The sequence below is a fragment of the Rhinoraja longicauda genome, chromosome 15 (genome assembly GCF_053455715.1).
Source record: "Rhinoraja longicauda isolate Sanriku21f chromosome 15, sRhiLon1.1, whole genome shotgun sequence".
NCBI classification, from domain to species: domain Eukaryota; kingdom Metazoa; phylum Chordata; class Chondrichthyes; order Rajiformes; family Arhynchobatidae; genus Rhinoraja; species Rhinoraja longicauda.
In genome coordinates, this window is record NC_135967.1 from 33,861,163 (window position 1) to 33,887,224 (window position 26,062).

The window sequence follows — 26,062 nt, forward strand, 5'->3', positions numbered from 1 at the left end:
GAAACCTGGGAGGTGGTTTACGTCAGCTGCAGAAGCTTCAGGTGAATATCATTGTCATATCACTATACTGTACCCATTCCTACACTGACCTTTCTTTCCTGGGTCTATTGTCAGAGTGAGGACACACGCAAACTAGAGGAACAAATCTTATTTTCCTCTTGGGTAGCTTACGACCTAATGATATAAATGAATTATCCGATTTTAGATAGTTAATCTAAAAACACCCATCACCTCCCCTCCCCACTTTGGTCCCCATCTTCTCCATGTGCCCACCTAGATGCACACCGATTTCCCTTTCCAATCCCTCTACCCTCCCTCCCCCCCAATTCCCTTCCACCTATATTCCATCCGCTGGCTTCACAATTAGTGCCTCTTCTTTCCTTATCTCCTCATCTCACTTTTTGTATTTTTAGCTCTGGCCATTGTCCAACCATTTGCCAATCAACCCCCCCCCCCCCCCCTCCTCACCTGTATCTACCTCCACTTTCGTCCAATTTTCTTCTCCCCAACCCAATCAGATTGAAGAATGGTCCTGACCTGAAATGTCACCTATCCATATTCTCCAGAGATGCTGCCTGACAAGCTGAGTTATTCCAGCGCTTCTTGGGTTTTTTTTTGTAAACCAGCACCTGCGGTTCCTTGTGTCTACATCTTCTGTGGGATACCAGTTTTTGATTATTCCTGGATCAATTGTGCTCACAACAAAATACTTTACTTAAAGTGGTGCTTTTTTATGTAAGATTCTTAATGGAGAATCCAGACTATGATCCATGCCCACAAGTTTGAGCGCCACATATCCCTTCTCCATCCCCCAACCACCTAGTCTTTGATCTTAGGTCACCACCAATCACCACGGACTCCAATCCTCACTGGTTTTTTACTCTCATCTCTAGGTGCATCTGAGTCCCTAATCACCAGATCTCTCTTTCTCCCAGGACCCAACATCAGCTCTGCATTCATCATAATTTCCTTTGTGTGTATTTCACAGCATGCAATGACAAACTTGCAATCAGTGATAATTCACATTTAATGTAATCGATGTTGAATACCACAGATTTTTGCAGCTGTGGCACTTGTAACAAGTTATTGACACCACGACTAGTAATCTTGTGGAGTGCTCTTCTGGTGCATATGAATTTCTAGGCATTACACAGTAATGCCTGCAGATGAAAGAACATAGGAGCTGATGTAAACCGCTTAGTTCCTCAAGCCGATTCCAGTATTCAGTAAGATCCTGTCTGATTTAAAGTTGACCTGATCTCCTTTCTATAAACTCTAAAGACCAAAACTCTTGTCCATTTCAGCCTTGAATATATTCAGTGTTCAGCTACTCTGTGATAGAGAATTCCTAAGATTCACGATCTAGAGATAAGAAATCCTTGCTGTTAAATGGCTAAATCTTATTCCAAGTTATAAGACTTTTTTTCTGAGTATTTAGAGAGTTTTTTATATGGAGAAATTCTGAACAAATGTTTCCACAATTTGTTTTAAGCAGAAGTTTAATTCGCCTTGTGCCTTCTATTTTGGACACTGATGATAAAAACGTAAGGTAATTTCCTGATCTTTATTCTGATAGTAGCTTTGTTCCAGTGATTTTGTTTCTAAGAGCTGTGTTAAAAGTGGTTGCAATTTTACTGATATGGGTGAATACAGCTTTGAATGCTTACCACTGAAGGACAACATTGTTTTGAATTTTGAGCCACTGAGACCTTACTGCAGTGTTATTGAGATCATTTTGCAACACTTTATTTTCAGTAACCAAAAGTAAAAAGTACAGTTGCTTCACTTTTGTTTGAGGCTTTCCACCTGAGGGCGCTGTTCAGCAAGATTCAGCAATATCTGGTAATAACGTGCTCATTGGTGAAAGATATTGATATACTCCATGCTGGTTCTCATAAATTTATGCATCAGTAGGAATTTGGATCAAGATTTATTTTTTCATTGTTGACATCATCACCGAAACTCTTGCCAGTAACAACTAAAGCAAACATTCAAAGGCAAATCTTGAAAATCTTTAATTATTCTTGTATTCTAACCTTGGGTGCCAGTATTGTGTCAAAGTGTCTGGGATTTTTGCACTCTTTCCAGTGTTTACAAGTCGATGTGTCAGTAGGCATTCGGATTTGACCAAATTTTAAAGGGTGTATTAATTATTAAGGTCAACAACAGGTCAACGGAGGAGGCAATCTTGCTGGCTTTCCACTCTGCTTTGGACCACCTGGACAATATAAATACATACATCAGGCAGTTGTTCATAGACTACAGCTTAGCGTTCAACATCATCACCTCTATAACTTGATTCTTGACTTCCTCATCAACAGAACTTGATCAGTACGAATTTACAGTAACACTTCCTCCTCAATAACCATCAGCACAGGAGCACCTCAAGGCTGTGTGCTCAGCACCCTGCTTTACTCGCTCTTTACTGATGACTGTGCAGCCAGACATATTGCCAACTCCGTCTTCAAATTTGCTGATGGCACCACCGTTGTTGGATGAATTATGGATGTTTACAAGTCAGAGTAGAGGAGGGAGATCGATTGACTGACGGAATGATGCCAAAACAACAACCTTGCTCTTAACGTCAGTAAAAACGGGGAACTGATTGCTGACTTTAGAAGAGGGAGGCTGAAGATCCAAACACCTGCCTTCATTGGCGGGTTGGTGGTGGAGAGAGCCAAAAACTTCAAATTCCTGGGTGTGCATATCACTGAAGATCTGTGCTGGGCCCAGTACATTGATGTAATCATAAAGAGAACCCATCAATGCCTCTACCTCTTTCGAAGACTGAGGAGATTTGGCATGTCAACAAATACTCTCTAGAACTTCTATAGGTGTACAGTGGAAAGCACATTGACTGGTTGCATCACGGCCTGGTTTGGCAACTCGAATGCCAAGAATCGAAGAAGATTGCAAGAAATGGTGAACTCTGCCCAGTCTATCATGGGTACAGACCTCCCCACCATTGTTTAAATGTGCCATACAAATAAAATTGACTTGACTTGACTTGACACCATCGAAGGGATGTACAGGAGTCGCTGCATCAAAAAGGTAACCTGCATTATTCCTCTGGGCCCCACACCACCCTGGCCATGCTCTTATTTCAATCCTGCCATTGGGAAGAACGTACAGGAGCCTGAAAACTTTAACATCCAGGTTTAGAAACAGCTTCTTCCTAACAACCATCAGGCTATTGAACACGACAACCTCCAAATAAGTTCCCAACTACATAGACTTGGGGAACATTGTTTTTGTCTTTGCACTATTACTATTTGTTTTTTTTATATACTGAACTTTTTTTGTTGTTTTGATGTTTACAGAGTACTATGTTTACATATCTGTAGTGCTGCTGCAAGTAAGAATTTAATTGTTCAGTTTCTGGACTTATGACAATAAAACATTCTTGACTCCCTTCTCTCTTATTCGGAAGGTCCTGGTCTCCTTGGTTCTTCTGGTCTTCCCACTGCAGTTCATTCACAAATTCACACCAGCATATAAACATAGCACAAAAAGTAAGGAAATTTGTGTTTGCTAGATTATTTCTTTGTTGTAACAATGCTTCTTGGCAATAAATCTTATACCGTTGGAAAGCCTGTTTATTTCCCTTTTAAATGGTGCCACATTTGTAAGGAACATGCATTTGTGGGATGAGCAGCAGAGCTGAGTATGTGGGTTGCGCCCATGAAAAATCTGCCAAATCTTCTCTGCCAATGCCAAACAGCTTATTCTGCCAATGCCAAACAGCTTATTCTGCCATTGACTTGTTCGGTGTTGTTTGGTGGATTGGATGATTGAAGTCTGAAGAAACAAGACATATTGGCAATTTAACAATTTATTCATTTAATAAACAGGAGCCTCAGTAGCGTGTGGAAGAACCATACACAGCCACAACAGCCTGGCACCTCCTCCTCATGCTGGTCACCAGCCTGGTCACACACTGTTGTGGGATGGCATCCCATTCTTCAACCAGCATTTGTCGCAAGTCAGCCAACGTGGTTGTGTTGGTCACTCTGGCACGAACAGCACGCCCAAGCTGATCCCACAAGTGTTCAATGGGGTTGAGGTCAGGACTGCTGGCAGGCCATTCCATCCTCTCCACTCCCAAATTCTGGAGGTAGTCTCTGAGAAACCCTGCTCTGTGGGGGCGAGCATTGTCATCTTGGAGGATAGAGTTCGGTCCCAGACTGTGGAGATATGGGATTGCCACTGGTTGCAGAATCTCATCTCGATATCTCTCTGCATTGAGATTGCCTCCAATGATGACTAGCCTCGTTTTTCCAGTGAGGGAGATGCCGCCCCACACCATCACACTGCCTCCACCAAAAGATGTTACTCTATCGGTGCAGCAATCAGTATAGCGTTCTCCGCGTCTTCTCCACACTTTGACCCTATGATCCAACTGCCGTAGGCAGAATCTGGACTCATCGCTGAACATAACGTTCCTCCACATGTTCAGGTTCCAGTGCACGTGTTGCCGACACCAGCGCAAACGGGCCTGACGGTGAAGGGCAGTCATGGCAGGCCTCCTGGCAGCCCTATAAGACCGGAGATCGGCTGCGTGCAGTCTGTTCCGAATTGTCTGGGCAGAGAGCCGTCGGCCATATCGTCCTGCAAACCTTGACTGCAAATCTGTAGAAGACAGCCTACGGTTCCTAAGTGCTGACAGGGTGAGGAAACGGTCATCTTCGGGGGTCGTCTTCTTGGGACGCCCACTTCGCGGCCTGTCTCTGACATCCCCCGTTATATGGAACTTGGCCTTCACGTTGGAGATGGTACTAGGGCTCACTCCAAATAATGCCGCAACTTGGTTTTGCGGAACACCAACTTGAAGTTGCCCTATCGCACGGGGCCCTATCCAGATCAGTCAAACGTGGCATGCCAATTCTTGGAGCAGACACCTACTGACCACTGTAGTAGGGCCCATGCTCACAGATGCTGCCAATCAGGTGCCAATCAGGCACCTGATTGTCAGCACCTGGGGGTACCAGAAGCTCAAAACAAGAGTCAATAGCAACAGCAGAATAAGCTGTTTGGCATTGGCAGAGAAGATTTGGCAAATTTTTCATGGGCGCAACCCATATACTCAGCTCTGCTGCTCATCCCACAAATGCATGTTCCTTACAAATGTGGCACCATTTAAAAGGGAAATAAACAGGCTTTCCAACGGTATAAGATTTATTGCCAAGAAGCATTGTTACAACAAAGAAATAATCTACCAAACACAAATTTCCTTACTTTTTGTGCTATGTTTATGAATAACCACAGATGTTTATAGGTTTCCCTCTACCAGTTCTGTCTCTGAAATGATATTTCCCATGTACTCTTTAGTAATAAATATAGATTTCCAAATCAGGATGTGGTATGAGTTGGAGGAGTCTACAGGTGGAGATGGTGTTCCCATGTGCTAGTTGATGTAGTCCTCCTCAATAGTAGAGTTTGTGGGTTTGAGTTGGAGTAATCTAGGCAAGTAACTGCAATATATATTGCAGATGACACACATTGTAGCCAGTTGGTAAACACTAGTTGAGGGAATGAATGCCGATTCCAAGGAAATGGTTTGATTTGACATTCCTTTGTATACTCAAAGAACTATTTAGTCCTGCCTGTAAATATCTATGCTACTTGCTCTGGTTGCTTCATCCTCTTGATCCATTGGATATAGCTAGGAATTATAATGGAATGTCTGGCACATAGTCATTCTCAAAGAATCATTCTGTACATATCCATTAACTGCTGCTTACGCAGTCTAAGGAACTGCATTTTGAATTTGGAAACCAATCCTCAGGTGTTTGTGAAGAGCAACTTTGCATTGTCCATTTGTGGTGGCTAGGTCAATGTCAGGCAGTCCATCTGGTTTTATTCTTTCTCTTTTCTAATCCCGTTGTCATGATGCAACTTGTTCAGTATTTCAGTGGGAACTTAAGAGTCAACAACATAAGGTTTGACTATGTAAAGATGGCAGATTTCTTCCCCCGAAGGACATTGAAGAACCAGATGTGCTTTTGTGACAATCCAATTATTTTTGTAATGATCTTTACTATGACTAGTTTTTCCAATTTAGATTATCAACTGAATTTAAATTTCACAGCTACCATTTCATAAGATGCTGTTTTGTCAAGTATCTGCACTAAGATCAATGACATCAGCAGTGAGCATTGCGAAAGATTCTTGGTTGTTGGTTCTGTGATTTTTTTTAAAGGTGAATAATATTTTGAGGGTTTTTGGTCCAAAGATCTGGTAGTGGTAGACTGTCTATGAAGGATACTTTGAAGGAGTTAGAAATCGAACAAAATATTTCAACATCTTGAATGATTGAATGAATTTACTAGTACATTGGAGGAAGAACTTAGGACTGAAAAATTTAAGTTTTGGAGAACTGGGAGCGTCATTAGAGGGCAGCAAAACAATGAGGTGAGCCCTCTTAATCTGAGAGTTTGAAGGACTGGAGATAGGTTAAGATCTACATGAATATGTAATCACTCAATATTGTATCAATCATAACTCAAAAAATAATTATAAAGAAGTCACTTAAGAGTTACAATATCTGATTTTTGTTCTCTTCTACAAAAATGAATATTCCTGATGTGGCAAGTTTGTGTTAAAATTACACAAAAAAACATAGGCACATTAGAATTATGAGCAGAAGTAGACCATCTGGCTCTTTGAGCCTCCCGTGCCTTTCATCATGGCCATGAATATTAGTGCCATTTTCCTGTACACACTGTTTCATAAATCTTGATTCCTTTTAAATCTAGAAATCTATTCATCTTTGTTTTGTCTGAACTCAAAAACTCAGGCTCTACTGGCTTACAGGGTAGAGAGGTTGAAGGGTCACCTTCCTGTAAGTAAAATGTTCCGCACCTCTCAATAATAGCTTACTTCTGATGGTGAGACACTGTCTCCTGGTTCTTGACTTCTCAGCCAAGGAAGCATCTTTCTTGTGTCCACCTTGTTGAGCTATGTAAGAATTTGGTAGATTTTAACAAAATCTCCTCTCATTGTTCTAAATTTGAGTTGTAGGCCTCATCGTAATCGTTCCTCATACAGGAAACTTGCCTTTCTTGAAACCACTCTGGTAAACCCTATTCTGACTATGTTTTGGGCGTAAAAATTAATTTCTAACTTATTTTAAACCTGCAGCACCTAACCATGAATAATTATTTACTTTGGCAGGTGTGAGCGACTGGATTCTCTGTTAACATATTTGAAGACTGGTAGGCACAATAATATCATTTGTATTCAGAGATTATCACAGTGTGATTGTAACTTCTCAGCCATTTAAATTGTATTATTAAAGTCCTTAATTTATTCAATATTAAAAAGTGAACATAGCTCTTTATAACAAAAAACAGAATTGATTTTATAATAAAGGCTGTCAGCTGTTAAATGGCCAATATTGGACAATATAATTTCAATATTATTCCAACAGGCAGTCATTTTCTTGTTTTTTTTGTGGGGTGTTTTATTCCAATGTTATAAACATTCCACATGCTAATTTTGTTTATCTTTCGCTAAGTCGGTAGTGCCTTTTCACCTATCTATCAGTTGTTGGTACAAGCCTCAAATAAGTAATATGCAGTATTAAGGGAGTGCTACATTGTAGAAGAAATTATCTGTTGAATGAAACTTTAAATAAGGGACCTTTCTGATGGTTATAAAAAGTGGTATTATTTGGAGAAAAAAATCTGATATATACTCCGGAAATGTGTTTAAGTTTGCAATTTGTTCTTTTTCATCTTCTGCATTTACTGAATAGTATTTTGTATCAATTTTATATTTTCAACGTGTATCTGTTATTTTTAAAAATTATTTATCAAGAGGACAGTTCTCTTTTTTTGAATATACCACTGATTGCACTTTCAGAAGTGTATTATATTTTTACAATAAACTTAGGACATATTTTCTGGGATGCAACATAACTGGACTCAATGTGCTTTGAGATCTATGTGCCCAATTCCAGCTTTCGTTGCAGTATAAACAGCCTCTGTTTATTTGGCATAGTCTGACAATTTATTTTAATTTTGAATCTTTCCATATCTAATTTTTTCCCCTGATCTGGGGGTGGCAGTAGCTTTCCCTAGTCGCTGAGGCTCCACTACAACGTCATTAGAAGACATGAACTTTTTTCCATCGTCTACAAAATTATTACCATTTGAGAAACGCAAGCTGTAATGGCAGATTCTATGCTTTCTCAAAGTCCAAAGCAACTAATTTAAGCGTAAATGGACAAGTTTCTAAATGTTATGTCACATCAGAAATTGTGATTGCTCTTTGTAGTGACATTTTAATGGGCCATTCTTTAAGAATGCATTTATATTAGGACAGATTTATGGTTGTCTCAAAATTACTTGCTACTTGCTGAGCACTTACAATATGTGCTCATTCAACATGGGAAAGCCTCCAGGACACTCAGAACAGTTTGAACAGCCATTGGGTCTCTGCTTCCAGACAGATCAGCTGTCAGAACTAAATTATCTTTGAAATTCATAAACATTCAGAAAATCTTGGAACCTGTTGGAAAAATAGTAATTAAAAAATGAAGTTGTGTTTAATGATGTAACTTCTTTGGCAGTTGCTTGAGATTCAGGGTGACTTACTTTCATTCCAATTTTGTAGGTTCTGAGGTGGCCTAGTGACCAGAATGGGAACCACAGTTTCTTCTGCTAATGGAGCATATTGTGGCTGATAATCAGCTATGCTGTTCCCAAAGCTGTTTTCAGTGCCATTCCAAATATTGCTGCTCCACTTTGAAGTCATGGGCCAGAGATTCTCAGGAGTCACTGGGACATTGCATTTTTTTCATGAGGCCTTGAGCACATTCATGAATCTTTCCCTTTGTCTAGTAAATGATCTCCTCCAACGATGAAGTTTGAATAGATCACTTGTGTTCCCTGACTCTCAGTCTGAAGCAGGGTCTCGACCTGAAACATCACCTATTCCTTTTCTCCAGAGATGCTGTCTGACCCGCTGAGTTACTCAAGCTTTTTGTGTCTATTGCTTATCTTAGGAGTCTGGTGTCGACCTTACAAATGATATAACCTGCCTAGCAGAACTATCTGAGTGCAACTTCAGCCTCAATTCTGGAAATATTGACCGAGAAGTCGAAGACTAATATCAGTTGGCTTACTGTTTCAATTATATAGAGACAATGCTGGTATTATTTTCTTCTGCCTTGAGGTGTTCAGATCTCTGAAACATATAGGAGGACAAAATTTGCTGTTATCTGGTGGACTGTGAGTTTTGTGGCTAATGTGTGAGGCCTCGTCCCTCAATTACCATTTTTTTCAATAACCCACAACCTGTGTTGGTGCACTGAAGGTGATGGTGAATTTGATCATAGATGTCTTTCTTTACCTTGTGGTTTGCCAGAGACACACAATAAATTATGTTTTCCAGGGACTTACGTTTAAAATACTTTAAAACATACACAGTAAAGGTCAACTTAAGACATTGAAAATAACAACTAATTGCCTAACCCCCATTTATCATCTTCTTGACAATTGATGGCAGTGCAGTGTAGGTTCACGAGATTGATCCCTGGGATGGCGGGACTGTCATATGAGGAAAATTTGAAAAGACTAGGCTTGTATTCACTGGAGTTTAGAAGGATGAGAGGGGGTCTTATAGAGACATATAAAATTATAAAAGGACTGGACAAGTTAGATGCAGGAAAAATGTTCCCAAAGGGGGAGTCCAGAACCAGGGGCCACAGTCTTATAATAAAGGGGAGGCCATTTAAAACTGAGGTGAGAAGGAACCTTTTCACCCAGAGTTGTGAATTTGTGGAATTCTCTGCCACAGAGGGCAGTGGAGGCCAAATCACTGGATGAATTTAAGAGAGAGTTAGATAGAGCTCTGGGGGCTAGTGGAATCAAGGGATATGGGGAGAAGTTGGGCACAGGTTACCTTTGTGGATGATCAGCTATGATCACAATGAATGGCGGTGTTGGCTCGAAGGGCTGAATGGCCTCCTCCTGCACCTATTTTCTATGTTTCTATGATAACACTATAATGTTATTTAATATTTATTTCTGTTTGCTATAGCTCATAAGAAACTGATAAGTCAGTTAGCTGAAGGGAGGATGAGTGTTGAGCTGAAAAGTAGTGAAGCCAATTGGTTCCGAAAGATAGGTGAGAATGTACTGCTGAATATGAAACATGTACCTTCAAATATTAATGAAATACCAATGTCTAAGGCTATCCTTCTCAAACTTTCTGCATTCTTTGATACTTTAACTGCTTTTCTTTTCCGATGAATCTCCTATCTTTTAGAGATAGCCAGGAAATCTTACTGAGTCAAGTTTCTTATTTTTATATGCAAAGGCAAATCACCTCAATGCATATTAGTCACCAATCACCTTTAAAAAAAACCACTTGGGTGAATGCACAGGAAACTAAAATTCCTCTGATTGCCAGAGTTAATGATGTGGAAATGCCACTGATGTACTTACAACTGCACATTCATTTTAACATAACTGTATGTGTTGGATGTGGATTTATCTGTGCAGCATTGCTGACCAAAGCTGAATATTTTCCCACTGCATTTTAAAATGTAACATTTAAATGTAAGTCTCCCCCACACCCGCATAAAATTTGTCTGTGGAATGTATATTGTGTCCAGGCATTCAGGAACGACAAATTTATTCTTGGAATGTTTTCAAAGACAAAAGGGCCACAATCCTATTCCAGAAACAATTAATGATTATGGGAATGTGGGAAGAGGTGACAGACATCTGATTGATTTTAAAAAAAAGAAAGCTGGATAAATGACACATATAATTTCTTGTAGCCAATCATATCTAATTCATTGTTCTAAATTTCAACACTGTATATAATGTCATAGAAGGAAAACCAAATATTCTACATTTTAATTCTATAAAATTACACTTCTATGAATCAGAAAGCAAATAAAAACTAAATGTAAATATGTTTATTAACAATGAAAGGTTCAGGCATGAATTCATGTCATAACATACACACACAGTTTGTGTATACATTCAGATTTTGTGCATTTAGAGCTATTGTGAATGCTGCTTAGTGAGTATATCACTTTGTATGTAATAGAAATAGCATAAGTGGAATGAGTTTGGAATAAATGATTTTTTTAAAATTTGACCATTAATCCATCGTTTTTATTACAGTAACCTAAAACAAATTTTTAAAAAAGTATTACAGATAAAATCATTGTGTTTTATTTCTATAAGCATGGAATTCAGCACTGCAGTGCGAAGATTGCCCAGCCAGAATGAGGGAATTCTTCACTCTTTCTTATCAGGTGTGTATTAACCTGGTCATGAGCAATTTGTAATGTTCCTTTCAAGCAATGTATGAATTTTTATTACTCTATATAAATAATTTATCAAACTTTTTTAAATGAGTTATGGTATTTGGGAAGTGTATCTTTAAAAAAAAATTTTTTTTAATGGGATGTGGATTTTATTGGTAATGTTGCCATTTGTATCTATCCCCAATCATCAAAAAGCTTAATTTCTAGATATGTGAACAACAAGCTACCTTCACTGTACAGGGAGCTCCTCAATAATATAGGTGCAGTTTGTAACTTTAATTTTGCAGATATCACTTTACAGGGCAGGTCCATTGATGCAAGGGAATCATGTTTTTGTACCCGAGAACCTGGGTCAAGGGGTGAAGCCAAAATCTCAATAAGATAAAAGCTGAACTAAATCGATTAAAAATTGTAATCACAACTTCAGCCCTTTTGACTCTCATTCATGAGAGGATGCATATATATCTGGAAATAAATAATTGTGTCTCCGAGTTGCAATTAATACATAATGGGCTGAATCAACCTGGCTCTGCCCTTTGTTTAGATTTATTGTCTGCAGCCCTGTCTGCCTACACACCCCTGATCCAAATGTTGGTGAGATATACTCCCAGAGTTGAGTGGCAAGGCATAGAATGACTTCATTGGCAATTAGGGCCAGCAGGCAGATACTGCTGAGGCCCTATCTGCAGAATATACAGTGCCCTCCATAATATAAGAAAATAACTGCAGATGCTGGTACAAATCGATTTATTCACAAAATGCTGGAGTAACTCAGCAGGTCAGGCAGCATCTCGGGAGAGAAGGAATGGGTGACGTTTCGGGTCGAGACCCTTCTTCAGACTGATGTCGGGGGTGGGACAAAGGAAGGATATAGGTGGAGACAGGAAGATAGAGGGAGATCTGGGAAGGAGGAGGGGAAGGGAGGGACAGAGGAGCTATCTGAAGTTGGAGAAGTCGACGTTCATACCACCGGGCCGCAAACTGCCCAGGCGAAATATGAGGTGCTGCTCCTCCAATTTCCGGCGGGCCTCACTATGGCACTGGAGGAGGCCCATGACAGAGAGGTCAGACTGGGAATGGGAGGGGGAGTTAAAGTGCTGGGCCACCGGGAGATCAGTTGCGTTAATGCGGACCGAGCGCAGGTGTTCAGCGAAACGATCGCCGAGCCTGCGCTTGGTTTCGCCGATATAGATGAGTTGACATCTAGAGCAGCGGATGCAACAGATGAGGTTGGAGGAGGTGCAGGTGAACCTCTGTCTCACCTGGAAAGAATGTTTGGGTCCTTTGATGGAGTTGAGGGGGGAGGTAAAGGGACAGGTGTTGCATCTCGTGCGGTTGCAAGGGAAAGTGCCCGGGGTTAGGGTGGTTTGGGTAGGAAGGGACGAGTGGACCAGGGAGTTGCGGAGGGAACGGTCTCTGCGGAATGCAGAGAGGGGAGGGGATGGGAAGATATGGCCAGTGGTGGGGTCCTGTTGTAGGTGACGGAAATGTTGGTGGATGATATGTTGGATCCGCTGGCTGGTGGGGTGGAAGGTGAGAACGAGGGGGATCCTGTCCTTGTTGCGAGTGGGGGGATGGGGAGCAAGAGCGGAGCTGCGGGATGTAGAAGAGACCCTAGTGAGAGCCTCATCTATAATGGAGGAGGGGAAGCCCCGTTTTCTGAAAAACGAGGACATCTCGGAAGCCCTAGTCTGAAACACCTCATCCCGGGCGCAGATGCGGCGTAGACGGAGGAATTGGGAGTAGGGGATAGACTTTTTGCAGGGGACCGGGTGGGAAGAAGTGTAGTCCAGATAGCTGTGCGAGTCGGTGGGCTTGTAATAAATGTCCGTCACTAGTTTTTCTCCTGTGATGGAGATGGTGAGGTCCAGAAACGGGAGGGAGATGTCAGAGATAGTCCAGGTATATTTAAGGGCAGGATGGAAATTGGAGGTGAAGTGTATAAAGTCAGTGAGTTCTGCATGGGTGCAAGAGGTAGCACCAATGCAGTCGTCGATGTAGCGGAGGTAGAATTCGGGGATGGGGCCAGTGTACGTCTGGAACAGGGATTGTTCGACGTACCCGACAAAGAGGCAGGCGTAGCTAGGGCCCATGCGAGTGCCCATAGCTACGCCTCTGGTTTGGAGGAAGTGGGAGGAGTCAAAGGAGAAGTTGTTGAGGGTAAGAACCAGCTCTGCTAGGCGGAGGAGAGTGTTGGTCGATGGGGATTGGCTGGTTCTACGGTCGAGGAAGAAACGGAGGGCTTCGAGACCATCCTTGTGGGGGATGGAAGTGTAGAGTGACTGGACATCCATGGTGAAAATGAGGGAGTGGGGGCCTGGGAACCGGAAGTTATCCAGGAGATGGAGAGCGTGTGAGGTGTCTTGGACGTAGGTGGGGAGGGATTTGACCAGGGGGGATAGGATGGAGTTGAGGTAGGTAGAGATAAGTTCGGTGGGGCATGAGCAGGCAGAGACAATGGGTCTGCCGGGACAATTGTGTTTGTGGATTTTGGGTAGGAGGTAGAATCGGGCCGTGCGGGGCTGGGGAACTATGAGATTGGAGGCACTGAGGGGTAGTTCGCCGGAGTTGGTGAGGTCGGTGATGGTGCTGCTGATGAAGGTCTGGTGTTCATCGGTGGGGTCATGGTCCAGGGATAGGTAGGAAGAGGTGTCTGATAGTTGTCGTCTGGCCTCGGTGCGGTAGAGGTCAGCACGCCAGACTACCACAGCCCCTCCCTTGTCAGCGGGTTTAATTATTAAGTCCGGGTTGTTGCGGAGTGAGTTGAGGGCTGCACGTTCAGGAGGGGAGAGGTTAGAGTTAGTCAGGGGGGTGGAGAATTTGAGGCGGCCGATGTCACGCCGGCAGTTTGAAATAAAAAGTTCTAGTGGGGGTAGTAGGCCATACTGGGGGGTAAAAGTGGAGGGGGTCCGTTGGAGACGGGAGAAGGGGTCATCAGTGCGGGGTCGGGACTCCTTACCATGGTAAAAGGCTCGGAGGCGGAGGCGGCGGAAGAAGAGCTCCACGTCATGGCGGACGCGGAACTCGTTGATGTGGGGGCGGAGGGGAACAAAGGTAAGGCCTCTGCTGAGGACCGACCGTTCGGTGTCTGAAAGGGGGAGGTCAGGGGGGATGGTGAACACCCGGCAATGGTGGGGGTTGGGGTCGGATGGAGGCAGGGAGGCAAGTGGAGGGGATGTATGGTGGGGGGGTGGTGGATTAGCTGGGCAGAGGGGGGCATGAGAACCGATGTGGGGAGTACTGGGGGTCGCCTGGCTGGAGGGGGAAGGGGGAGACCCAGTGGAACCCCTGCTGCAGTTACCTGTAGTAGAGGGTGGGCAGTAGGACCCAGCAGTGCTGAGGGGCTTTAAGTTCGGTGGGGCATGAGCAGGCATAATGTTTGGGACAAAGACCCATCATTTATTTATTTGCCTCTGTACTCCACAATTTGAGATTTGTAATAGAAAAAAATCACATGTGGTTAAAGTGCACATTGTCAGATTTTAATAAAGGCAATTTTTATGCATTTTGGTTTCACCATGTAGAGATTGCAGCAGTGTTTATACATAGTCCCCCCATTTCAGGGCACCATAATGTTTGGGACACTGCAATGTCATGTAAATGATAGTAGTCATGTTTAATATTTTGTTGTATATCCTTTGCATGCATTGACTGCTTGAAGTCTGCGATTCATACACATCACCAGTTACTGGGTGTCTTCTCTGGTGATGCTCTGCCAGGCCTGTATTGCAGCCATCTTTAGCATATGCTTGTTTTGGGGGCTAGTCCACTTCAGTTTTCTCTTCAGCATATAAAAGGCATGCTCAATTAGGTTCAGATCGGGTGATTGACTTGGCCACTCAAGAATTGACCATTTCCTAGCTTTGAAAAACTCCTTTGTTGCTTTAGCAGTATGTTTGGGATCATTGTCTTGCTGTAGAATGAACCGCCAGCCAATGAGTTTTGAGGCATTTGTTTGAACTTGAGCAGATAGGATAGAATTCATTATGCTACTACCATCAGCAGTTGTATCATCAATGAAGATAAGTGAGCCAGTACCTTCAGCAGCCATACATGCCCAGGCCATAACACCCCCACCATCATGTTTCACAGATCAGGTGGTATGCTTTGGATCTTGGGCAGTTCCTTCTCTCCTCCATTGGTTTGCATCTTGCAGTGTAGCCTCTGTATTTCTGTTCATGAAGTCTTCTGCAGACCATGGTCATTGACAAATCAACAACTCCTGAAGAGTGATTCTGAAATTCAAAAAGAGTGATTCTGATCTATGAGACAGGTGTTTGGGGATTTTTATTTATTAAAGAGAGAATTCTGTCATTAGCTGTGGAGGGCTTCCTTGGCCTGCCAGTCCCTTTGCGATTAGTAAGCTCACCAGTGCTCTCTTTCTTCTCAACAATGTTCCAAACAGTTGATTTTGGTAAGCCTAAGGTTTGGCTAATGTCTCTAAGTTTTATTCTTGTCTCAGTCTCATAATGGCTTCTTTGACTTTCATAGGCACAACTTTAGTCCTCAAGTTGATAAACAGCAATAAAAGTTTCCAAAGGTGATGGAAACACCGGAGGAAAGAGTAGGTGCTGAGAACTCTCTTATCCCTGCATTAAGGAGACAATTAAACACACCTGAACAATTACAAAGACCTGTGAAGCCATGTGTCCCAAACATTATGGTGCCCTGAAATGGGGGGGCTATGTATAAACACAGCTGTAATTTTTACATGGTGAAACCAAAATGTAAAAAAATGGCCTTTAATAAAATCTGACAATGTGCACTTTAACCAAATGTGATTTTTTTCTATTACAAATCGCAAATTGTGGAGTACAGAAGCAAATAAATAAATGATGGGTCTTTGTCCCAAACATTATGGAGGGCACTGTATGAGATCAGGCAAGGCTGGGGTAATGGCATTGATTCTGTCAAAGCAGAGTGACATTTTAAGCAACAGTTTAAAAACTACAAAATGTAAATATTGTTTTTTAAATTAGCTTTTTGACTTCAAGGGAATCTACCTGAGCAGGTCCCTGGTCTGCATTGGAACCTGACTCAGATAAATGCCCTTTAAGATAGTAACCTAACCAGCTTTCTTTTGGGCCCCAGTCCCACAGCCTCCCCCACACCCAGCCCTTCACTTTCCTGGAATCAACTTAAATCACTAGAAGTACTTGATACTCAGATGAGCCAAAAGCAACCCACCTACCTATATGTCAACCTGATCCTTTTGAATTTGAATAAAAATCATTTATTTTCTCCTGTCCATTTTGCATCCAACACCAAAACAATGTTTTAGATATAGATCAGTTGCAAATAGCTAATCAATGTATATCGTATATGTCTTTAGTTTTCACAGATGCTGTCAGCTGACAAGACCATTTTGGTTGGTCAAAAGACTTGTTTATTAATGGCCGCAGCAGCTAGTCTGGAGATTGGTCGAAAAGCAACAAATACTTCGGAGCAGGTGAGATGGTTTATGTTTATCAGTGTAATGGTATTAACTCAGTATTAATTTGAAATATATATTAATTCACTATCAACCAAGCTTATCATCTACATCAATTGATGCCAAAAAAGTTATGCTAATTTTGCAAAGATGTAATAATCACAATTCACTCTGTAGTAAAGCTGTCGATAAATGATTTAGATTTGGAATTCAAAGTACAATGTACAAATCTGCAAATATTGCAAATGTCACCCATTCCTTCTCTCCAGAGATGCTGCCTGTCCCGCTGAGTTACTCCAGCATTTTGTGTCTACCAAGGCCAACAATATATTTAGTTTATTGCTGAATGGTTTAAGTACAAGAATAAGCTAATTATGTAGACCTTGGTAATGCGTTGTCAAAAACACAAAGTGCTAGATTCACTCAGCGGGTCAGGCAGTAGCATCTGTGGAGAGAATGGTTAGGTGATATTTTGGATCAGGTCCCTTCTTCAGACTGAAAGAGAAGGATCCCATCTCTAAACAACACCTGACCTCTGAGTTACTCCAGTACTTTGTGTTTTACTCAAGATATCAGCATCTGCATTCCTTATGTCTTTGGAATACTTTGTATTGGTTTTGACTGACGATGTAAGGAAGGATATATGTGCAATTTAGTGAGCACAACAAAGGTTCAATCAGGTGATACCTGGTTTGGTGGTTTGAGAGGAGGTTATGCACATTGGGCCGAAGCTCTCTCGAATTGAGAATAGGAGGTAGTCTCATGAAAATGTCTAAGATTTGTACCAAGCTTGATTGATCCCTGAAATGCAGGGATCTCTTTACTCTGGAGGATAGTCTGGTACTGGGGAAGAGTCTCAAAATAAGTGGTTAGTCATTTGAGGTGGATATAAGAAGAAATTTCCTCACCCTGCAGTTAGTAAATCTTTGCAGAAATTTAGTCACTGAGTATATTCCCGATTAATATGTTTTTTTTAACATATTAAGTCAATCAAGGGATATCGTGTTAGTGTAGAAAAGTGGCGCTGAGGTAAAAGAACTGTCATGATTTTATTGAATGATGGAGCAGACACCAGTGTCAAATGGCTTGGTCCTGTTTTTATCACCAGGTGGACCCGTTGGGTCCAAACCTCTCCTGCATTGGTGCAGCACCCCCTCGTCCCCTTCACCCCTCCTCCCTCACCCCTCCCCATCCCCTTCAGTTATCCCCTTCACCCCTTCCCCATCCCCTCCCCCCAACCCCCCCCTCCCCTCTCTCCCTCCCCCTCCCTACCCCCTTCACCCCTCCCTCCCCTCTCCCTCCCTCCCTCCCCCTCACCCCCATCCCTACCCCCCCCATTCCTCCCCCCCACCAGCCCGCTCCACCCCTCCCCTCCCGCCCCCCTCGGCCCAACCGTGAAACCGTTGCCGGGCGGGGAGTGCGCCCGTGGCGATGTGCCAGCAAGGGGGGGAGAGGGGAAAAGCAGTGACGTCGGCTCTGTTTCTCCTGCGGAGCGAAAACGTCTCCTGCAGCTCGGCTGCAATCTGCCGCGAGGAATGGGGGGGGGGGGACGGCATGGACCCCTTGCCGGGTGGGGAGCGTCTCCCGAGGCCGTGGGTGGGCGAGAGTGGACAGGGAGAAGGCGCTGACCTCGGTGGCATTTCTCCTGGTGCGAGCGGTGGGCGACGGCCATCTTGTTGGACCCTCTGCCAGAGCCTCTGCGGTGCGCTGCAGTATGGGGGAGGAAGGTCAGGCGCTGGGCAGACCGGGATGGGCGCCGGTCCTTCCACTGGTCCTCCGGGGAGGGGGGGACGAACAGATTTATTAAGATAAATTGTTTTTAAAAAGTAACGAAAGTGGGTTTATTCACACGATAGGGGAATGGTGAGTAAGGTGGGCCAAAGATTGTGGCGCTATTGTGTACCGTTTTGGCTGTGTAGAGGGCAAGGGCATGATACGCACATAAACAAACCGAGTTTTAATGATAGATAGACAGACGGACGGATGTTCTTATGACAACTGCAGTTAAGTGGATATTTATATATGTCCACAAATGTTTTATGGTTTCTTGTAACAAATTATTGTTATTGTGAGTTCAGAGAGTTCTCACTCATCCACACACAGCATGTGTAATTTGGAAATTGCCAGTCATCATTATTCTCATCTCTTAGATAGGAAGTCTGACTCAAGCACGGGAGGATATTCAAGTTTGTTGGGAAATTTGGACCACATTGAAATCCACAGCTGCAGGTCAGTGATTAAGGACAATTTGGATCTACCTCAAGGAATCTCTGTACATGCATGGTGATGAGAGACTTATCACTCATAGTCTCTGGGGTTAAAGGGACTAACATTTCTCAATCCATTAACTGAATTCATTTTACTTCAGAAGTCTAAATATGTGAGAAAAAAAATACTGGTAAAATTCCAGTTCCTGTATGAAATTTATAGGTCCTTATCTGTATTGCTGTAATACAATGCAGTAATTACAATATTATGATAAATTGGGTGAATTCTACAGCAGGCAAGCAATCCATTCCATCAGAGTACCACTCAGGATAAAGAACAATTTACACAAGTGACATTACTTAGCTATATTTCACAAGTTATTCATCTAACCTTCACGCAAAATAATGAAAATTGAATGACAAACAGTATAGAAAATCAATTGTTTAACCTGATGGATAATGTGGAGGGGTACTTGAATATGTTTGGTGTCACTGGCTTCTAGGTAATGTCTGCTGAGTATTTCTTATGATTGCAGCATTTTTGTTTCACAGATTGCATTTAATATAATCTAACATATAATTCTGCTTAATTGTTAAAGTATCGTTGTTGTAAAATTGTTTAGAGCGCTGTTCCATAAATGTTGAAGTTAATATTTTGAACTGTAAGAATCAAAATATATGTAGTGTAATCATTTTGTTGTACCACCAGTCACCCTCTCTGTGTCTGTAGGAGATATTTCAAAAGACCCAACAGAGACACTGCTACTACTTTATGAATTTGAAGCAAGAGCTAAATTGAATGATCCAGAATTAGAGAATGTACTAGAGAGAGTATTACAACTAAAGCAAATAGAACCTAAAACACTGGAAACGCTAGCTGGTAAGTAAGCATCAACCTTTTATCAAAAAAACAAACTGCTGGAATAACTTAGTTATTCAACATCTATGGAGACAGAGGGAATGTTGCCGTTTCGGGCTGAGGCACTGCATCACATCACCCCGAAACATCGATCATCCTTCTGCCTCCACAGATGTGCTTAACCTGATGAGTTCCTCCAGCAACTCGTTTATTTTCTCCAAATGACAGCATCTGCCATCTCTTGTGTCTCAGTTAATCCTTTAGCAGACCTCCCAACCCTTCCGAATTTGGCGGAAAGTTACCGCTTTCTTATTTCATTTCCGCCATTCCGATTTCGCCTCACATTTTTCTGCAAAACACATGCCTCGCCGCTTGCCCCGCGCCGGGGCTCGCCATTCACCTGGCCTTGCCTTGCCGCTCGCTGGGCCGGGCCTCGCCGCTCGCCGGGCCGGGCCTTGTCACCTAGCGTGAAGTCTGTTGATGTCAAGAGGGGATGGGGTGGGTGGGGGTGTGGGGGGGAGGGGGACAGGGGAGTGGGGGGTGGAGGAAGGGAGGGTGAGTGGGGGTGGGGAAGGGAGTGGGGGTGGGAGGGGAGTGGAGGAGGGGAGGGGGGTGAGGGGGAGGGTAGTGGGGGGGCATGGACAGTTGTGATTTGCTATTGAAGATCACTGGAGCAAGTTTGTCTTCAATGAAATTAGGTATGTGCAGTTTTAAATGAAACTCTTCATAACTTAGTCATACATTTTATGACCATTGTTCTTTTATTGTTCTTTTATTCAATACCAAGAGAAATGGGATGTGTAAGGAAAAAGCAAAATAGAAAAAACAAAACAAAACAATTTTTTCTTTGTGTTGTAAAATGTATTTCTGTTCAATAACCTTTCTATAAATAGCAGAATATACTCCTCATGATAGGCCTGACATTGTAAATGTAGTCCAAGAACTACAGACTGTTGGAAATAATAGTAGTTTTTCACAGAAGAATGTAGCGCAATGCGTATACGCATTTGGCGTGCAAACTGTTTTTGCTGAAAAATTGCACTATGCGCCATATTATGAATTTTGATGTAAAATTTTGAATTTTGGACATCAAAATTATGAATTTGTAAAATCAAATGTTGGGAGTCTATTTTAGCCTGATCATCTTATCTATGTTACTTGTAGATACCCAGTTAACTGTTAATTTGCAGGACAGGATTGGTGCAAAGTTAACAATTTTAAAGCAACTCAATTAATGTCACCTTAATATCAGACACTTGTTTTTAATCCATAAAGTGGCCATTAGAGTCAAATCAGGTGTTTTTTAATTGTCATAATGTAAATAGTCAGACATTACTTGTTATATTTATCCAGGTAACAACTCTACTGCTCAGAGTAATTCAGTATTACTTTGGGAAGTATTTTGAGGGATTTCTTTCTGACAAGGATTTGCATTATTATTTGAATGTTAGCGGCTTGTGAACAGATTATGTCTCTGCACAAAGGAAATTCTCCCTTTCAAGCATTTTGCTTGCTATTCTTCTGCAAATTCTGCGATGCCTGTAGTAATCTATGTAGAGTCCTGTAAGATGACCGCTATAAATTCTTAAATTATTTTTAGATTGTTGTGAAATATTATTTGAATTTTAACAATTTTTGTAAAATATTTCAGTGTCAACTTAGTAAATTATTTTTGAGCAACTCTTATTGCCATGCAGGTAACTGGAAGGAATAACAGGGAAAAAGTATAATTTTTGTTGTTAGCTGACAGACTTTGATATTCTTAGATTGTTCATTTATTATGGCCTTGGTTGTCCTTGACTATTAATTGAATTGAATAATGGATAAATTAAATTAAAAAAATTAGCTGTAAATGTGACCAATTCAGAAGGACCATTATGTTCATACGTTTGGTATTGAGTAATGTATCAAAGAAAACAGGATAAACATGTTTCTGATGAAAGAGCGCATGAAGAGATATACAGTATAATGAGAAGGTAAGATTGACAACTCATGGTCAACTTCCTGAGTTTCCTGTTTGTACCATGATTTGTTTATATTTAATATTTCTGCTATGAAAAGATATTGCATATCCAATATTGCTAGAGTTCTGTTTCTAGTCCAGCCACAGAATGAATAATATCTTATTAAATTAATTGAATGCTACTCTACTACATTGAGAATAATAGAAATTTTATTTTCTTGTAACTGAAGCCTTATCCATGGAATCTCCTGCTCATTACCCATCACTCTGTAAAAAACTCTTGAAGATTGCGTTATCTCTGCAAAAGAAGCAGCCTCATATGGATGTAATACGGTGCAGGTCAGTAACCAAGCTCGAGGGGGCACCCCTTGAACACCCAATGATCCCAAGTTAGAGAGCTTATAAAACCACTCGTTCACATCAACCCCCAAAGAGTCATAATACATGGTGTTTTCTACAGCTATCCATGAGGCCAATCACACATTGGAGGAACAGCACCTCATATTTCGCTTGGGCAGTTTACAACCCTGCAGTATCAATATTGATTTCTCCAACTTCAAGTAACCCTTGCATCCCCTCTCTGTCCCTCCCCCACCCTAGTCATTGTACTAGTTTCACTGTCGTCTTGGTGAGTTTCATTGTGTAACTTGTTAACACCTAGTCCACATCAACAATGGACCATTTCCTTGATCATCATTACTTTTTTGCATAACTTTCATTCATTTGGTCTGTATCTCTCTATATCACCATTTTTATCTCTCATTTCCCTTTCCCCTGACTCTCAGTCTGAAGAACGGTCTCGACCCGAAAAGTCACCTATTCCTTTTCTCCAGAGATGCTGCCTGACCCGTTGATTTATTCCAGCTTTTTGTGTCTATCTTCAGTTTAAACCAGCATTTGCAGTTCCTTCCTACACAATATTATTACAGCTTGGTCTGCAGGCTAAGCCTAGCTATTAGTGACACATGATATAGACAGAAAAAGCATATTTACCCTTAACTTCCCCTATGAATCCTTTTGACCAGATGATTCATCCCCATGACAGGGCTGGCACAGGGATGGGGCCAATAGAGGTGCTGTCTGTGCCAGAGACCAAGTCTGGTCTCGGGTGCTATCAGTATGGAGTTTGTACGTTTTTTCTATGACTGTATGGGTTTCCTCTGGGTGCTTCGGTTTGCTCCCATATCCCAAAGATATGCAGATTCCTATGTTCATTGGTCTCTGCAAATTGCCCCTAGTGTGTAGTGTGTAGGGAGTGGATACAGAAGTAGGATAACATAGAACTGGTGTGAACAGGTTCTATGGCTGCGTGGACTCAGTGGACCGAAGGGCTTGTTTATATGCTGTATCTTTCAATCAATCAATCAATCAATGACATCCCTTGTCTCATCCCATAACAGATATACACCATTTCCATTCATTAGCAATATCTTTTTAGTTAGCGGAAATACTATCTTTTCTTTAATGCGAGTTAAAACAGAACAAAGCAAAATTCAGTGCTTCATGAGATTCTGTGAGTTCTAGTGTAGAATATCACTAGATTTTGGATGGGCTGTGATCTTCTCTTCTGTGCAATGTAACACTTTGTTTAATGGTGTAGACTTCATCATATCCACTCACCCCATGTAACTGGAAGACACGGAATCATCAATCTTGACAACACAGGATTGGCCTCATTAATCTGGGTATCTGAGTACATTGCCTGACGTCAGAGGTTGATATTATTGATTATTTTTTTCAGAACAGTTTCCAATATCTACAGTGCCCTCCATAATGTTTGAGACAAAGACCCATCATTTATTTATTTGCCTCTGTACTCCACAATTTGAGATTTGTAATTAAAAAAATCACGTAGTTAAAGTGCACATTGTCAGATTTTATGTAAATTCACCTGGGATCCACACAGTATAGCGAGAAGCCCTCAGGTTGAATGGCACAGTCGGATGTGGCATGGGTAAGCTATGTCTATGTAAAACAGTGCACATAGCAGTCCCTCAGTTCTTTAAGGTAGGTAAGTCTACATTTAAGTCCATCCAGCTTGTTCTCATTAGCCTGTAAATTTGCCAGCAGTATGTAGGAAGGAACTGCAGATGCTGGTTTAAACCGAAGATAGACACAAAAAGCTGGAGTAAGTCAGCGGGACAGGCAGCCTCTGGAGAGAATGAATGGGTGACCTTTTTGGGTCGAGACCCTTCTTCAGACTGTGCATGATACGGCCCAGGAGTCACGTTGGGCGTGCTGGTAGGTTGACCTTCAGCCAGGTCGGGCCTCAATGTTGGGATACGAGGAATCGAATCAACATTTCAGGTCAATGACGCATTCGGAACGAGGAAAAATTAGAAAACAGATTTTGAGATACAGAGGAAGGGGGAAGGAGAGGAGAGAATGCAAGTGAAGTTCTGTAATTCCCTCTTTCTCCTCACACGCTCAATCCTTTGTCGGTTAATTACTCTGCGTTGCAACCTATTACAAATGGTTCTGTCTCTATCCTTTTATAATCTGTAGATTTTCAGTAAGCATTTGTAATTATTTCCCCACAGCAAGTTTCTGCACAGTCTCATCCAGATCTCACTCCCCACAGGAGTGACTGAAATTGAACCTCGGATTCTGGAGGAGGTCTGGTCTTTCTACGAGGAAGTATTAATTATTACTGAGAGCTCGGTGAGTAATTGGGATTATTAGGAGAAAACGGCAGGTGATTAAAAATGGACCAAAAGTTCATGTTAATGTCACTTTGGGAAAAGGCATTAGGGACTTTAAAAAAACTTGCACTGAAGACTCCTTCACTTTACACTTAAATTGAATGGCAGAACAATGGCAGGTCAATTTATGAAAGAACATCATCTTGCTTTGTCATAATGAGATTGAAACAAGTATGATTTCTACGAGTAACAATGCAGTAAAGTGCATTTTCATTTCAAATTAACATAAAGTCTTGGTCCCATTTGAATGATGCTCCTTTTGGAAATGAGTATATTCAGGTATAAATAAAAAGCCAAAAAGCTTATTGTTATTTATGTTTGCTGGTACCATTTTTTCTGATCCTAAAGATGGTAGCGCAGCGGTAGAGTTGCTGCTTTACAACGAATGCAGCGCCGGAGACTCAGGTTCGATCCTGACTACGGGTGCTGCACTGTAAGGAGTTTGTACGTTCTCCCCGTGACCTGCGTGGGTTTTCTCCGAGATCTTCGGTTTCCTCCCACACTCCAAAGACGTACAGGTATGTAGGTTAATTGGCTGGGTAAAATGTAAAAATTGTCCCTAGTGGGTGTAGGATAGTGTTAATGTACGGGGATCGCTGGGCGGCACGGACTTGGAGGGCCGAAAAGGCCTGTTTCCGGCTGTATATATATGATATGATATGATATGGCCATGGCGAGGAAACCTAGGGGACAATGATAGTTCTGCACCTACCACATCACGACACTTGATTTATATACTTCCAAGAAAACGTAGTAATTTACTGAGTCCACGGGTTGAAGGAGTTAAACTGGGAGTCCATAAGTCAAAAATAATTTACTAAGATCGCTAAAAACAGCATATTCTGGAAATACCCAGGGAATCAGGCAGGAAATGTAAATCTGGACTCAACATTAATTTTCATGTTGATGGACTGTCAACAGAAATGTAAATAAGAAATTAACATCTGTTAGGGGAAAAGTACATCTTTGTGCAGTTGAGGATGTCAGAAATAGTCTTTATGCCTTTAAAGAAGGAATAAGAATAATAAAGGTATGTATTTTGTGAAGGTATTGAGCAAAGGATTTTAGAGTGACTTTAGCAAAGATGTCACCAATGAAAACCAATTTTATAGCTTTTGTTTTGGTGAATTGCTTCTCAACTGTCACTAGTTTTACCTGCTGCTTGTTTGAAACTTAATTATCTTTTCAACTTGCCTCAAAATAATGTAAGAACATAATTAAGAGTAAGTGTAGGGCGCTCTGCCCTCCAAGCTTGCTCTCTGGATATAAGCCTAGCTTGTTCAATTTCTGGTCACGAGACAGCATGCCCATTCCATGTCATTTTGTTTTCTCAACTGCTTCTAACATATTTACATCCCGAAATAAAGAGATTAATACCAAAGGGCCTACTTTCAAGCTGTATCTCTAAACTAAACTAAACTGGTGGTAGGATCCTATTGCAGCTGGTGGATTTGATGAAGGATGTTGTGCTGGATGTGAAAGGCTATTAGGGTGAAAGGTGAAAACCAGGGAAACTGTATCCCTGTTCTGTCTGACAATAGACAATAGACAATAGTCTGGCTATGCAGATTGGCAAGAAGGGATGAGAGTGGAAGTCTGGGAAATGGAGGACA

General features: G+C 41.9%; 1 protein-coding gene across 1 annotated transcript in view; it reads left to right on the top strand.

Moving 5' to 3' along the window:
• tex11 (testis expressed 11) overlaps positions 1 to 26,062 on the top strand; it is a 67,473-nt gene that overhangs the window by 36,286 nt on the left and 5,125 nt on the right. The window contains exons 12-20 of the mRNA XM_078411850.1: positions 1,496 to 1,549; positions 7,174 to 7,214; positions 10,045 to 10,131; positions 11,205 to 11,275; positions 16,620 to 16,736; positions 18,869 to 18,947; positions 19,656 to 19,805; positions 21,978 to 22,086; positions 24,288 to 24,408. Of these exons, the coding sequence (XP_078267976.1) occupies positions 1,496 to 1,549; positions 7,174 to 7,214; positions 10,045 to 10,131; positions 11,205 to 11,275; positions 16,620 to 16,736; positions 18,869 to 18,947; positions 19,656 to 19,805; positions 21,978 to 22,086; positions 24,288 to 24,408 (829 nt within the window). The remainder of the gene's footprint in view (positions 1 to 1,495; positions 1,550 to 7,173; positions 7,215 to 10,044; positions 10,132 to 11,204; positions 11,276 to 16,619; positions 16,737 to 18,868; positions 18,948 to 19,655; positions 19,806 to 21,977; positions 22,087 to 24,287; positions 24,409 to 26,062) is intronic.